Genomic DNA, 16,424 nt, shown 5'->3' with positions numbered 1-16,424 from the left:
CTGGGTTTCTTTCTTCTTTTTTTTTTTTTTATTTTTTATTTTTTGATACCAGGGATTGAACCCAGAGGTGCTTAACCACTGAGTCACATCCCTAGTCCTTTTTATTTTCTATTAAAAAAAAAAAAAAGAAAAATATATATATATATGTTGTAAATGGGCACAACAGCTTTATTTAGGTTTTGTTTTTTTTTTTTTTATGTGATGCTGGGGATGGAACCCAGTGCCTCACACATGCTATGCAAGTGCTGTACTCTTGAGCCACAACCCCAGCCTTTTATTTTCTACTTTGACACAGGGTATCACTAAATTGCTGAGGCTGACCTTGAACTTGGAAACTTTCTGCTTCAAGCTCCCAAACCACTGGAATTATAGGCATGTGCCATTGTGCCCAGCTCCAGATTTTATTTCTACAGACACAAAATAGACCATCTCCCATCCAAAGACAACTATTTTCCAAAATAATGTAAAGCAAAACACCCAATGTGACCTTAAATATTAGAGTATTTCACTGGGCTTTATAGCACACACATATAATCCCAGCAGTTTGGGAGGCTAAGGCAGGAGAGTTGAAGTTTGAGGCAGCCTCTGCAACTTACCAAGTCCCTCTCTCAAAATAAAAAAAATAAAAAATAAAAAGAACTGAGGATGTAGCCCCATGGTAAAGCATCCTTGGATTCAATCCTCAGTTCAAGAACATAAAAAAAAAAAAAAAAATTAAAAATAAAATTAGGACTGGGACTGTAGCTCAGTGGCAGAGCATAAAAATAAACAAAATAAAGGCATTCTGTCTATCTACAACTATAGAAAATTTTTAAAAAATAGAATGTATCATTTATAGCACCTTAGGTAGGTAGTTCTAACTAACACACAGAAATCTGAGGTATTCCTTATTTTTGTTTTTGTTTCTTTTCTTGGTGCTGGAGATTGAACACAGCATCTTACACTTATTAAGCATGTTGTCTACCACTGAGCTACATCCCCAGTCCTTCTATTCCTTGCTTTTATATCTGCTGTCTGCTTATGTATATAACTATACTTTTTTTTTTTTTTTTTTTTTTTTTTTGTGTGTGTGTGTGTGTGTGTGGTACTAGGGATTGAACCCAGGGCCTTGTTTGTGTGAGGCAAGCACTCTACCAACTGAGCTATATCCCCAGCCCATATGTATATAACTAAATAAAAATTTCATGAAACTTCAACATAAAAAAAAAAAATAAAGAAAACTTCACTGTGAATCTTCAGCTTTCCACAATACCCTGCAAAGGATTCTTTGATGTCCCTGTCCCTGGTTCCCTGTCCTCACTAGTTTGTGTATTGAGTAGTAGTAATAATGCACACCCCACTGTTTTTGTTTTCCTTTCTTTCTTTCCAGTCTAGAGTTGTCAGATTTGGCAAAGAGGAATGCAAGAAACTCTAGGCTGGAAATGTAGTTCAGAAGTAGATGGTTGCCAGACAACCAGGTGAGGCCCTGGGTTCAATCCACAGCACTGAAAAACTAAACTTTTTTTTTTTTTTATTATTCATCATTTATCTAAAATTCACATTTAATTGAGCATCTTACATTTTACTTAGCAATCTTATTAGTCATTTCCATGCAAAGTTATAGAGTATATTTGGGAGCCCCCAGTTTGCCAGATATGTCTGCTGTAGCTTCAGCCAGGATTCCCATCACATATGTGCTAAGTATCATGGAACAGAGAATTCTCATTATGGTGGGTTTAACTAAAGGCACAAAGGCACAGGATTAGCTTTTTTTTTTTCTTCCCCCTGTTCTGGGGATCAAACCCAGGGTCTTATACAGGGTAGGCACTCTATACTGAGCTACATCTGCAGCCCCAGGAATACCTTTGATGCTGATATCCTCCTCTGTAGATCCCCTTCATCCATAAGAAACAAGGATTTCAGATCTTCTCTGAACTTTCTAGTCTGACAGTAAGCAGCTATGGAAAAGATATCCTTGAAATATCCTCAAGTTAGCTTAGGCTAGAAAGATAATTTAGCAATTTCCCAGAAATGCCTCTATTTCCCCAGAAAAATATTGCTTTGAAACGCCAAATAAGAGTGTTAGAAAGTCACCAGACTGGAAAGCTGACCTGGGGACAATTTTTAGCACTTAAGAGGCAGTACTCTGTTTATGAGACCTACATTTGTGTTTAAAGAACGTTTATAAATTAAAACAGATAGTAAAGAGATAGCTATTTCTAGGAAAAGTTTTTTGGTTTTGTTTTGTTTTTTGGTACTGGTGATTGAACCCAGCATGCTTTACCACTGAGCTACATCCTTAGTCATTATTTTTTTAAATTTTTTATATTGAGATAGGGTCTTGTTGAGTCACTGAGGGTCTCACTATGTTGCTTGAGACTGGCCTTGAACTTGAAATCCTTCTCCCCTAGCCTTCCAAGAGTAAAACTTTTTTTTGTTTGTTTTTAATTTATTTTTTAGTTGTAATTGGACACAATACCTTTTTTTATTTTTTTATTTTTATGTGCTGCTGAGGATCGAACCGAAGGCTTCTCACGTGCTAGGTGAGCGCTGTACTGCTGAGCCACAACCCCAGCCCCAAGAGTAAAAGTTTTTTTTTTAATTTTTTTCTAAATATGTTATCGACTTTTATATTGTATGAAATTAAGCAAGGGCTGGGAGTTGTGGCTCAGTGATAGAGCTCTTGCCTAGCATATGTAAGGCACTGGGTTGGATCCTCAGCAGCACATAAAATAAATAAGTAAAGTAAAATAAAGGTATCATGTCCATCTACAATTAAAAAGTGTATAAATAAATAAAGAAAATAATGACTGAGAAAAAAAGTAGCTGAGTATTTGTTAACAACATAATATTTTATGGGGCACTTATGTTTATAGTACCAATAAACTACCATATACTGTATTAGTGTATCTAAGTGATTTGATTATTCTTGTGGGATAAAAGTTCATAAGAAAACTGCATTAGAAATCAATAGATAAACATTTGCAAAGCTGCTATTGCTATTGTACCAGTATTAAAATATGCCCTATGTCGCATCTTTTAGTAATTTTTATGACAGATTTTATATTGTAACTATTTGAGTATTATATAAATGATATGGCTTCATTAAACTTTGCTTATCATATGCTTCCAATGTTCATTTTGACACTGAATGGTAGAGAATGTAAACAACCAAGGTGCATTTAGTTATATTTTTAAATAAAAATCAATAAAACCTTTGGTATTTTTCTTTTTACCTTTTTTTTTACTAGAAATATAACACATAAAGTTAATAAAACATAGATACATAAATTAACAAATTATAAAGTAAAGACTTCTGTAAACACTGAGAATTAGACATTATAAAAATCTTTAGAAGTGCTGTCTGTGTCCCACTCCTACTGTTATCCTTTTCCTCACTGATAACCACTGACCTGCTATTACAAAAAGTAGTTCCTGGCTTTTACTTTCTAAGTATGCATCCCTAAATACTATGGTTTATTTTGCTTAGATTGGGACTCCATGTAAATCAATGATATGACAATATTGTTTTCTTTCTGGCTTCTTTCATTAGTATTTTTTTTTTTTTTTTTTTTTTTTTTTGGTGGAGGAGGAAGGAGAGTCCTAGGTAATGAACCCACGGTTGCTTAACCACTGAGCCATATCCCCAGCCCTTTTTGTATTTTATTTTTGAGATAGGGTGTCACTAAGTTGCTCAGGGCCTTGCTTAATTGCTGAGACTGATTTTGAACTTGGGAACCTCCTGCCTCAGCCTCCTGAGTCGTTGAGATTACAAGCATGCACCACCAGGCATAGCTCATTAGCATTTATTCTTAAGATTTATGGGGCTGGGGATGTGGCTCCAGGGGTGGCGTGCTCGCCTGGCATGCATGTGGCCTGGTTCGGGCCTCAGCACCGCATGCAGACAGGGATGTTGTGTCCGCTGATAGCTAGAGGATGAATATTGAAATTCTCTCTCTCTCTCCCTCTCTCAAAAAAAAAAAAAAAAAAAAAGATTTAACCATGTGGGGCTGAGAATATAGCTTAGTGGTAGAGTGCTTGCATTCAAAAGTCCCTGGGTTTCATTCCCAATACCACCCACATGTGCACACACACACAAATTAACCATATAACCATTATAGTGCTAGAAGTCATTTATTTTGCTACCTGAAAATATTTAATTTATTCTATTGTTAATGAACATTAGACTAGTTTAGAGTTTTTACTATTATGAATCACATATGCCATTATGAATGTTCTTGAACATGTACATATGTACAAGTGTTATTCTAATATAGCTATCAAGGGATGAAACTGCTAGATTATAAAGTGTACATATTTTTCATTTTTTTAGATACTTCCAAACTGGTTTCCCAAGTGGTAGTACTAACCCACAGTCTTTTCAGTAAAGTATGAGACTTTCTGTTGCTCCTATTTTCTTTAAGAATGTCTTAACTATCTTATTTACTTGGGAAAACCTGTATATATTCATGTGTGTAGTTAATATACTATATACTACATTTTTGCTGGATTTATAAATCAAATAATTTAAAAATGATCTTATGTGAACAAGTCACATACTGAACATCTCGAATAATCTACAAGGTGAGAATCACAACTTAATTTATTTGAATAAACATACAGAATTTTTCATGTTACTTCAAAGAAAGGATTTGGATATGTAGAAGCAAAAACAGCAGGGGATGGGGCAGTCGCAGTAGCCCATGCCTGTAATCCCAAATTACTGGGGAGGCTGACACAGGAGGATCACAAATTCCTAGGCCAGCTTTGTCAATTTAGTGAGCCCCTGTCTCAAAAAATAAAAAGAGCTGGGGATGTGGCTCAAGGGTAGAGAGCCCCTGGGTTCAATCCCCAGGACCACAAAAATCAATAAATAAATAACCAAAAATGAATTTGGGCTGGGAATATAGTTCAGTAGAATAGCATATTAGCCTAGCATGCATGAGGCCCTGGGTTCAATTCCAGGACCGGGCTGGGATCTGTGGCACACACTTGTAATCTCAGCCACTTGGGAGGCTGAGCCAGAAGGATCTCAAATTCAAGGCCAGCCTCAGCAATTTAGTAAGGCTCAAAGCAATTCAGCAAGACCTTGTCTCAAATAAACAAATAAAATTTGGCTGGGGATGTAGCTTAGTGCTGGAGTCCCTGGGTTCAATTCTTAGTGCCTCTCTCTCTCTCTCTCTCTCTCTCTCTCTCTCTCTCTCTCTCTCTCTCTCTCTCTCTTTCTCTCTCTCTCTCTCTCTCACACACACACACACACACACACATACACATACACACACACACACACACACACACACACACACACACACAAAGACCCAGCAGTAACAACAACAAAAACTGTTAAATAACAGCCTGGGCAACATAGTGAGTCACCCCCTCCCTTGGGAAAAAAAGGCAGGTCTGGAGGTGTAGCTCAGTGGTATAGTATGCATGAGGCCCTTGGTTTAATCCTCAGAACCGCAAAATAAATAAATAAATAAACAAACTAATAAACAAATCCCACCACAGCTAACATTTTAGTACATATTCTTCCAAGTCTGAGAAATTATTTTAAGCTTTTCTCCACAAATGTTTCAAAAATCACTGGTTTCTTTTCCTTTGATATAAACTAATTCCTCCTTTCACCTTGCTTTGAAAGATGCTCCTAGAGTGGTGATTCTTAAACTGTAAAGTGTATAAACTCATATAGATTTGGCCAAAATGCATAGATCTGGGTGTGTGTGGGGGTGGCAATTCTACATCATCCCCCCCCCCACCGGAGATTGAATTTAGGGGCTCTCAACCACTAAGGCATATCCCAGCCCTTTTTAAATATTTTATATAAGGGCAGGGTCCCCCTAAATTGCTTAGGGCCTCGCTAAATTGCTGAGGCTGGCGTTTGAATTTGAGATCCTACTTTCTCAACCTCCAGCATCGCTGGGATTACAGGCGTGCGTCATCTCGCCTGGTAATTCTACATCTTGGGTTTCCATAAAATGAAGTCCTCCCTCCCTTTCTCCTTCCCTTCCTCATCCCTCCACCCCCAAGGTTGAGGGTGCTAGGCAATCGCACCGAGCTAAATCCCCAACCCCTACCTCCCCAATTTCTTTCTCCCTCAAACACCCCACCACCACCACCCTTCGTTCTTCCCAAACCCCTTCCTTCCTGACGAGGTCTCTCCCTTTGTTGACCAAGCTGGCCCAGAACTCCTGGGATCAAGTGATCCTCATGTTTCAGTCTAAGGGTGGCACTTCAGGCCGTGCACCGAGCCCAGCTGAACACCTTTGCTACTGCTAGAAATCACTTGACACTCTTTTTTTTCTTTAATATTTATTTTTTCAGTTTTAAGTGGACACAATATATTTTACATTTATGAGGTGCTGAGGATGAACTCAGTGCCTCAAGCATGCTAGGTGAGCACACCTCTGAGCCATAAATCCAGCCCCTTGACACTCTTCTTTAGTAGCGTTTTCGTATTCTTTGAAATGCGAACTGCCTCCAATTGTCTTCCTTACATCTCAATTCAACTTAAAGAAATTTCGATTTAGGGTCTCAAATTGAGGAAATGTAGAATTTGGGAACACTACGGCATAAAAAAGGAGGAGCTGGCGGCGGAACCAAAGTGAGAGAAGAGCAAGAACAGAGTAAGCGGAAGAACTATTTCGCCGTTGGACGGGAGCCGGTTGGGTTTACTGGGAGGACCGGAAGGAGTTGAAAGAAGACGCTCCACCATGGCGGGTCCTGTCAGTTTGCGAGAGCTTCTAATGGGAGCCTCAGCGTGGATGGGCTCTGAAAGTCCCGGAGGGTCCCCTCCCGAAGGCGGAGGGAACGCGGCTGGCGCACCGGAGCCTCCTTGGCGAGAGGATGAGATCTGCGTAGTGGGAATCTTTGGCAAGACAGCTCTGCGCCTGAATTCCGAGAAGTTCTCTCTTGTGAACACGGTGTGCGACCGACAGGTTTTCCCCCTCTTTCGCCACCAAGACCCCGGGGATCCGGGACCTGGAACCAAGACCGAAACTGGTGCTGTCGGCGAAGCAGGTGGAGCCGGGGACCCGGGGGCTGCAGCCGGGGATCCAGTTCGGGGAGGTGTAGCCGCCGTGGAAGGCAACCGAACTGAGCCAGGTTCTCAGGACTTCAGCCTTCTGCAGGCCTATTACAATCAGGAAAGCAAAGTTCTGTATCTTCTTCTCACTTCTATCTGTGACAATTCCCAGCTTTTGCGGGCTTGTCGGGCTCTTCAGAGTGGGGAAGCTGGAGGAGGCCTCTCTTTACCTCATGCAGAAGCACATGAGTTCTGGAAGCATCAGGAGAAGTTACAATGCCTCAGTCTCCTTTACCTTTTCTCCGTCTGTCACATCTTGCTCCTTGTCCATCCCACTTGTTCTTTTGATATAACTTATGATCGAGTATTCAGAGCCCTGGATGGGCTAAGACAGAAAGTACTGCCCCTCCTCAAAGCAGCTATTAAGGATTGTCCAGTTGGCAAAGACTGGAAGCTAAACTGCCGACCTTGTCCACCTAGACTTCTTTTCCTCTTTCAACTCAATGGAGCACTCAAGGTAGAACCCCCTCGAAACCAAGACACAGCTCATCCAGACAAGCCCAAGAAGCATTCTCCCAAAAGAAGACTGCAGCATGCCCTGGAGGATCAGATCTATAGAATCTTCCGTAAGAGTCGAGTCTTGACTAATCAAAGTATCAACTGCCTCTTTACTGTACCTGCCAATCAAGCTTTTGTGTACATAGTCCCTGGCAGCCAGGAAGAAGACCCAGTAGGCATGTTGCTGGACCAACTAAGGAGTCATTGTACGGTGAAAGACTCCGAATCTTTGCTGGTGCCTGCACCCCTTTCTGGGCCTAGGCGATATCAGGTGATGAGGCAGCATAGCCGACAACAACTTTCCTTCCACATTGATAGCAGTGCTTCCAGTTCTTCAGGCCAGCTAGTGGATTTCACTCTTCGAGAATTCCTTTGGCAACATGTGGAACTGGTCCTAAGCAAGAAAGGTTTTGATGACAGTGTGGGGAGGAACCCACAACCTTCTCATTTTGAGCTTCCCACTTATCAGAAGTGGATCTCAGCAGCTGCAAAACTCTATGAAGTGGCTATTGATGGAAAAGAAGAGGACTTGGGATCACCCACTGGGGAGTTAACATCAAAGATTTTAAGCAGTATTAAAGTCTTGGAAGGTTTTTTGGATATTGACACAAAATTCTCAGAAAATCGGTGCCAAAAAGCTTTACCCATGGCTCATAGTGCCTACCAGTCAAATTTGCCTCACAATTATACAATGACTGTCCATAAGAATCAACTTGCCCAGGCTCTTCGAGTATACAGTCAACATGCTAGAGGTCCAGCCTTTCATAAATATGCCATGCAATTGCATGAGGACTGCTACAAATTTTGGAGCAATGGCCATCAGCTCTGTGAGGAGAGGAGTTTAACTGATCAACACTGTGTACATAAATTTCACTCATTACCTAAATCAGGTAGCCAAATTTTTTTTTTCAGCATTTTGAAATCAAAACTTTGAGCTATGTTTTTATTCTTGTTTCAGGTGGTTTATTTACTATGTATTCATATTTTTTAAAGAGCCCTGTAGAAATGTAGGTGAATCAGCTGTAAGTTTTATCTCCTGCTGGAAATGGAAATATCAGCCATGATTAATTTCTTATTTTCCTTATGATAATTATTAAGTAGTACAAAGCTACAGATTTTTGGGGGGTGGTGTGCCAGGGATTGAACTCAGGGGCACTTGGCCACTGAGCCACATCCCCAGCCCTATTTTGTATTTTATTTGGAGACAAGGTCTCACTGAGCTGCTTAGCACCTCTCTGTTGCTCAGGCTGGCTTTGAACCTGTAATCCTCTTGTCTCAGCCTCCCAAGCTACTGGGATTACAAGCGTGTGCCACTGCATCTGGCTTTAGATGTTTTTTATGTGTGTGTGTGTGTGTGTGTGTGTGTGTGTGTGTATACACACACACATACATATACATACACACACATACATGTATATGTTAGATTGACAGAATACTTTTATTTTGTTTATTTTTAATTTTTATTTATCATTTAAAAAATATTTTAGATGAAGATGGACACAGTATCTTTATTTATTTATTTTTATGTGGTACTGAGGATCAAACCCAGGGCCTCACACCTGGGAGGCAATCGCTTTACCACTGAGCTACAGTCTCAGTTTTTTATTTTTTATATGGTGCTAGGGGTCAAACCCAGTGCCTCACAGGTGCAGGGCAAGTGCTCTCTCGCTGAACCACAACCCCAGCCCAGCTTCAGATTTTTTTGTATTAAATTTTTTATTTTGGAGTATTTTTTGCATTAAAATGAATACAGTGAAGTGTTAAGTCATTGTAATTGTGACAGTAGAGGAAAAAACTGAGAAACTCGGAATTTTAAAGTAGGACTGGGAATGTAGCTCAGTGTTAGATTGCTTGTATAGCACGCAAAAGGCCCTAGGTATCATTCCCAGCACCACAAAAAACAAGACTAAAAATATATTTTATGTAGCTTACACTTCTTCTATTATTTAGTCAAAGTGAGTGTGTGTGTGTTCTTATTTCCAAAGAACTATTTGGAGAATTTGGGGGCTCCATGTTACAGAATGCAAAGGAACCTTGATTCTGCCCAGGTTTATGAAATTATAGTGACTGTTCTGTTTTCCAGGAGAAAAACCAGAGGCTGATAGAAACCCTCCTGTTCTGTATCACAATAGCCGTGCTCGATCTACTGGTGCATGTAACTGTGGAAGGAAACAGGCACCTCGAGATGATCCCTTTGATATCAAGGCAGCTAACTATGACTTTTATCAGGTAGACTTCATTTTTTTCTTCTTCCTCTCCTCTGACTTTTTTTCTTTTCTTCTTTTTTTTTTGTTAAATATCTGAATAAAAATACATATTTTCAGAAGCAGAATACTTAGAAAAATAGAACTGCAGCATGATATATAAACAAGAGCAGGTTCTTTACATGTACTTATCACATATTGATGGATCTTAACTTGTTAGGGTGAAGAATGTTATTTTAAATTAAAAATTTACAGGACTTTTTTTTCCCCCCTTCTATAGCTTCTGGAAGAAAAATGTTGTGGAAAATTGGATCATATCAATTTCCCAGTATTTGAACCCAGTACTCCAGATCCTGCCCCTGCCAAAAATGAATCCTCTCCTGCTCCTCCAGATTCAGATTCTGATAAACTTAAAGAAAAAGAACCTCAAACTCAAGGAGAGAGCACAAGTCTGAGTTTAGCTTTGAGTTTGGGCCAATCCACAGATAGTTTAGGTACCTATCCAGCTGATCCCCAAGCAGGAGGAGACAATCCTGAAGTTCATGGTCAAGGAGAAGTAAAATCTGAGAAGAGACCAAACTTGGTAGATCGACAGGCATCCACAGTTGAGTATCTCCCAGGCATGCTACATTCAAATTGCCCAAAAGGTCTCCTACCCAAATTCTCCAGCTGGTCTTTGGTTAAACTGGGCCCTGCTAAGTCTTATAACTTTCATACAGGTTTGGATCAACAGGGCTTCATTCCAGGAACAAACTATCTTATGCCTTGGGATATTGTCATCAGGACTAGAGCTGAAGATGAAGGCGACTTAGACACAAATTCTTGGCCTGCTCCAAATAAAGCTATTCCTGGAAAGAGAAGTGCAGTTGTAATGGGAAGAGGAAGGCGCCGAGATGACATAGCTCGAGCTTTTGTGGGCTTTGAATATGAAGACTCTCGAGGTCGAAGATTCATGTGCTCGGGACCTGACAAAATAATGAAAGTGATGGGTAGTGGGCCAAAGGAGTCAGCTTTAAAAGCCCTAAATAGTGATATGCCCTTATATATTCTGTCATCATCTCAGGGTAGAGGGCTAAAACCACATTATGCTCAACTTATGAGGCTTTTTGTTGTGGTTCCTGATGCTCCTTTGCAGATAATACTAATGCCTCAGGTAAGAAGTGCAACCCTCCCTGCCCTCAAAAAAAAAAAAAAAAAAAAAATATATATATATATATATATATATATATATTGATGCTTGTTTTGATTATTTTTTAAAAATACTATATAATATCAAAATTATTTTATTAAACAAATATTTTAAATATAAGTACCTTTTTTACCTTTTTTTTTTTTTTTAATACTGGGATTGAACCCAGGGGAGCTTTTCAAGTAAGCTATATCCCCAGTCCATTTTAGTTTTTATTTTGAGACAGGATCTTCCTAAGTTGCTTAGGATGTTGCTAAGTTGCTGAGGCTGGCCTTGAACTTGTGATCCTCCTGCCTTAGCCTCCTGAGTTATTGGGGTTACAGGCATGTGCCACCTTGCTTGGCTTAATATTCTGTTTCTTTTTTGTTTTTTAATTTTTAGTTGTAATGGACACAATACCTTTATTTAGTTAATTTTTAAAAATATATATATTTTTAAATTGTTGATAGACCTTTATATATTTATTTTATTTATTTATTTGTGGTGCTGAGAATCAAACCCAGTGCCTCACCCATGCCAGGCAAGTGTGCTACTGCTGAGCCACAGCCCCAGTCCTAATTTATTTTTATGTGGTGCTGAGGATTAAACCTAGAGCCTTACATGTGCTAGGCAAGCACTCTACCACTGAGCCACAATTCCAGCCCTGATATTTTGTTTCTTAAAAAAGAAATTGTGGGAGCCCAGCAGAATGGATCATGCCTGTACCTACTAGGGAGGCTGAGGCAAGAGAATCACCTGAACCTAGGAGTTTGGAGCCAGCCAAGAACAACATAATGAAACCTTTTCTTTTAAAAAGAAAAAAAATTGGGGCTGGGGATGTGGCTCAAGCGGTAGTGCGCTCGCCTGGCATGCGTTCGACCCGGGTTCGATCCTCAGCACCACATACCAACAAAGATGTTGTGTCCGCCGAGAACTAAAAAATAAATATTAAAAATTCTCTCTCTCTTCTCTCTCACTCTTTAAAAAAAAAAGAAAAAAATTAAAAATAGAAATTGTGGCATTTTATTAGAGACAGGGGTCTCACTGAGTTGCTTAGCACCTCACTTTTATTGAGGCTAGCTTTGAACTTGGTATCCTTCTGTCTTAGCCTCCCAAGCTGCTGGGATTACAGGTATGTGCCACTGTACCAGGCTGAAACTTTGATTTTGAGGCATGGTCTCACTAGGTTACTGAGACTGGACTCAAATTTGCTACCCTGACCCAAACTTCTGCATAACTGCGATTACAGGGGTGTATCAGCATATGCATCTACATCTGCCTCTTACATGCTCTTTGAACCTATCATTTGTTGGAAGTACTTATCTTTTTGGTGTTTCTTGAGAAACACAAAATAATTATATTACTTATGTTTTTCAGGTTCAACCAGGTCCACCACCATGTCCAGTATTTTATCCAGAAAAACAAGAAATCACCCTCCCACCAGATGGCCTTTGGGTTTTGAGATTTCCTTATGCATATGTGACTGAGAGAGGACCTTGTTTCCCTCCTAAGGAAAATGTGCAGTTAATGAGCTATAAGGTGCTCCGTGGGGTTCTTAAAGCAGTGACACAATAAGAATTTTCCAGCCAGTTCAGTCCTAAACTTAAGCTGGTTTTGTTTTTACTATGTGGGGGATTCTTTTTTAAGTATGTGTACACTGTTTCCAAAACCCAAACTGTTTTGGTTATAGGAGTTCAGTATTTGGACAATAATTGTTCTACTGTTTCGTTATTTTGTTGATATTTATTTTAAATGGGGTTATTCTTGCTAATAAAAATTTGATGTTCTAGAAAAAAGCCATAAAATACATGTTGATACCTCTGTTTTTCTTGTTTCTGTTTCACTGTCCATGATAATACATATTTCTATCATAACTGAATATTGCATAACCATGTTGAGCCAAAACTGTTTTTGCTAAAATTATATTTTAACCAGGATTATCCTTAAGACACTGCTCCAGGAAAAAAAAAAATTCCAGAAATTATTTCCAAAATAAGGACTGGGGAACTGAGGATGTGGCTGAATAGATCATTTTCCTGGCATGCAGGAGGCCCTGGGTTTGATCCCCAGTGCTGCAAATAAATAAATAAATAATAAAGTTAAGTGATCCATGATATGAAGACTGATTGCAAAAACAACACATTTGTTTGTCTCATAATTCTAATACCTAATTAGATTTTTTGTTCTTATTATTTCATTCTTAGACTGATAAGATCCCCCCCCCCCTTTCTTTCTGATTTGGGTGATGGAACACAAGACCTGCAAGCTAGGAAGCTGAACCTGTACTATTGAGCCTCATCTCCAGCCTCCCCTCTCCCAATACCATATTTCAAATTAATGTTATCTAACTAAACTTTTAATTTTGGGGGGTGGGGGTACTGAGACTTGAACCCAGGGGATCTTTACCACTGAACTACATCCCCAGCTACCCTCCCCTCCTCCCACTTTTGGAGACAGGTTGCATCCTTTTGTTTCAGCCTCCAAGGTGACTGGGATTATAGACTTGAGCTACTTCACAAGATTTAACACTTTAATCCAAGATATTATTGCATGATATTCTTCTAAAATTCCTATACAGTGAAACAATTGGCTAAGTGATACAAATCTTATCAGTGCATGGTAACTTGTACCAGCATCAAATGGTGATTTACCATCACATCACCATCTAATTGGTGACATGTTACCAATAACTATATGAAAGACTACCAAAACTTTAGTGTAATTATCTTTTCCTAGACACGTTGATTTTGAAATGCAGGACCAATAGAATTTTCGATTTTAGTTTCAACATGTATAAAATAATAGTATTTAACACATCTTGCTACTTTTAAAGCTGTTATTATTTATATATGTATATATGTGTGTGTGTATGTATTTCTATATAATATATATGTAAATATGTAGGACGGGCTTGGGAGGTTGAGGCAGGAGTATCGCAAATTCAAAGCCAGCCTCAGTAACTTTACCAGGCCCTAAGCAACTTGGCGAGACCGTGTCTCAAAATTAAAAAATTAAAATAAAAAGGCCTGGGGATGTGGCTCAGAGTGGCTCAGAGGTTAAGGGCCCCTGGGTTAATTTCCTGGTACCAAAACAAACAAAACAGGAGTATCTGGGTTCAGTGGCGCTTGCCTGTAGTCCCAGCTACAGGAGGACTGCTTGACCCCAGGAGTTTGAAAAGTAAAAAATAAAACAACAAAACCCTGGGCTTTGAATTGTTTTGCATTGAAATGTTGCTATTCGTGTTTTAGTAGTTTGGAATGTGTAGAATGTAAAGGAAACTAGTAGGAGCTTTGTGGAATTTAATTCCAGCCTTTCTAGGAAGTGGTAAAACCTTGCCAAAGTTTTATTTTGGGGGGATTCTGGGTCTTGAACCCAGGGTTTTGTGCTAGCTGCGCTCTACCATTGAGCTATATCCTCCGCCCTAAATTTCGTTATTTTAAAGAATTTGCAGATCAACAAGTATTTCTTGAGTACCCACAAGGAATCGATAACAATTCATTGCATTTCCTTGAGGAGGGGCTAACACGGCGCCCTGGAATCTTTCCCTTTTGATGTAGATTTTCCAAATACGTCAGTTTCCTGAGGATCCCCTTTGAACAACCTTTTTAGTTCTAGCGAAGGCCAAAAATAGAAGCTGGCAGGTTTCCAAGTTTTTGCCTCAGTAGGAAGCGTCTTCAAATCTCTGCGCGTTCCGCCACCTGCTAGGTGCTTGACGCTGGTCGAAGGACCTTAGCAGGCCCTTTCGTACCTGGCAGCCGGAGCGCGCCTGCGTGTGGGAGCCCCTTTGTTGCCCCGACGATAGGGTCGGGCTGCGCCTGCGTGGTGGGCTGACACGAACAACTGCGCTACACCCTTGGCACCAGCTGGGGGCGAGCAGACCTCGAGCAGCCGCCGCCGCCGCAGCCGTTGCGATCGCAGCAGCGGGGTTCCGAGGCCCCGGAGGTGGGTGACCACACGGTGACTGAGATGTCGTCCACCGCGGCTTTTTACCTTCTCTCCACCCTAGGAGGGTACTTGGTGACCTCATTCTTGTTGCTTAAATACCCGACTTTGCTGCACCAGAGAAAGAAGCAGCGATTCCTCAGTAAACACATCTCTCACCGTGGAGGTGAGAGGGGTCCCCAGAACCCGATGGCGGAGGTGGGGGAGGCTTTATTTCTGAAGAGAGCTGAGGCTCCTTTGGAGCTCCGCAAAAGGCAGCCGGATGGAAATCCGTGAGAGTTTGAGGAAGAACGGGGCTGTGAGACTAGAAGGCTCCTTCGGTGGCGAAGGCGGTGTAAAGGGAAGTTCTCCTGAAGGGAGGGAAGGAGGGGGGTCTCGTGGCAGAGCCCCGGCGGGGGTCTTTGGAGTGTAGCGGTGTCAGGGGTCCTCTGAGGGGAGAAAGATCAAGATGAAAATAAAGGGTAGATGGATCGTTTCTTAGCTGATGGGAGGACGATCACAAGGTCCCTTCATGGCAGCAAGGCACAAAGAGGGAAGCGCCGTGCAAATCCTGGGGTACCCATGGCGGGGAACCGGGAACAATGCTACTAGCAAGCCGATGGCTGAGCGCTTGGGGAGAGCTGGGGCCACAAGCAAGGCCGAGGATCAGCGTGTACCTGGAGCGAGATTCAACCCGGTTGTCTACGGTGCCTGAGGGCTGGTCCCATCCCCACTCATTTATAATTTAGCCCTCATAATTAAAAAGAGAAACCGAGTCCCAGATCCTGGGATATTTCCCAAGGTCACAATTAGAGCTAGGGCTGAATAGGACAGGGATACGGAGTGTCCTGGTCTCCAGGGATCCAAACCTTGCACCTGTTTTTTTTGTTTTGTTTTGTTTTTAAAGCACCACCTTGCACCCCAGAATGACACGTGGATTTTCTAAAGACAAAATCATTTTGGTTTATGATACGAAGTGTTGTTTAAAGAAAACAAAGATTGGCTATTTTGGAAGAGTATCTTGCTTTAAGGATCCTAGGTAGCCCACCTATTGCCCAGAAAACAGGCCACATCTTTGCCTCTTCAACATTGTGTAATAATATGACTACATTGCATTTCAAGCATAATGTATAATATGTAGTGAAATTGGATTATTTTAATTGCTTTTAACTTTCCTTTAGGGATAGGTGTAACACAGGGTTAAAATTGCTTGAAATTTCAGTGTAATGGTAAATTCTAGGACTTCACAATCTAAAGAGTTGATGGCTAAATGTCATGTTACTGCTTATTTGGTTTAACTGGTTAAATTGTAGGATGACATAATTACTACTGTGCTTTTAACCATTGGAATCAAGGACCAACTTTTACTGTTCAAGTTGTTGCCTTAGAAGCATTTTCAATGGTAATAGTAGTCCAATTCTGGGGATCTGCAATATAGACTGCAGTTGTGTTTACTAATTTACAAAATGTGTCCTTAGCTAAAAACCCCAAATCAAAACCAAAACCTAGATGCTCTAAAAAGCTATATAAGCTGTCATTATGAATGATCTTAATTATATATATATATATA

General features: G+C 40.4%; 2 protein-coding genes and 1 long non-coding RNA gene across 3 annotated transcripts in view; 2 read left to right on the top strand and 1 right to left on the bottom strand.

Annotated features, from left to right (window-relative positions):
• LOC308635743 overlaps window positions 1-16,424 on the bottom strand; it is a 573,614-nt gene that overhangs the window by 66,989 nt on the left and 490,201 nt on the right. The gene's annotated exons all lie outside the window — the stretch shown is intronic.
• SMG8 (SMG8 nonsense mediated mRNA decay factor) lies at window positions 6,662-12,758 on the top strand. The gene is made up of 4 exons (XM_081270876.1): window positions 6,662-8,451; window positions 9,645-9,790; window positions 10,046-10,918; window positions 12,311-12,758. The coding sequence occupies exons 1-4, from the start codon at window positions 6,693-6,695 to the stop codon at window positions 12,506-12,508; spliced, it is 2,976 nt and encodes a 991-aa protein (XP_081127002.1). The 5' UTR covers window positions 6,662-6,692; the 3' UTR covers window positions 12,509-12,758.
• GDPD1 (glycerophosphodiester phosphodiesterase domain containing 1) overlaps window positions 14,637-16,424 on the top strand; it is a 45,714-nt gene continuing 43,926 nt past the window's right edge. The window contains exon 1 of the mRNA XM_081270290.1: window positions 14,637-15,041. Coding sequence (XP_081126416.1) covers window positions 14,900-15,041 — 142 coding nt within the window. The 5' untranslated portion in view covers window positions 14,637-14,899. The remainder of the gene's footprint in view (window positions 15,042-16,424) is intronic.

The sequence above is a fragment of the Spermophilus citellus genome, assembly GCF_964194105.1.
Source record: "Spermophilus citellus genome assembly, chromosome: 17".
In the NCBI taxonomy this organism is placed as follows: domain Eukaryota; kingdom Metazoa; phylum Chordata; class Mammalia; order Rodentia; family Sciuridae; genus Spermophilus; species Spermophilus citellus.
Note: the sequence above shows the minus strand (reverse complement) of the source record. Positions and strands in the feature narration are given on the sequence as shown.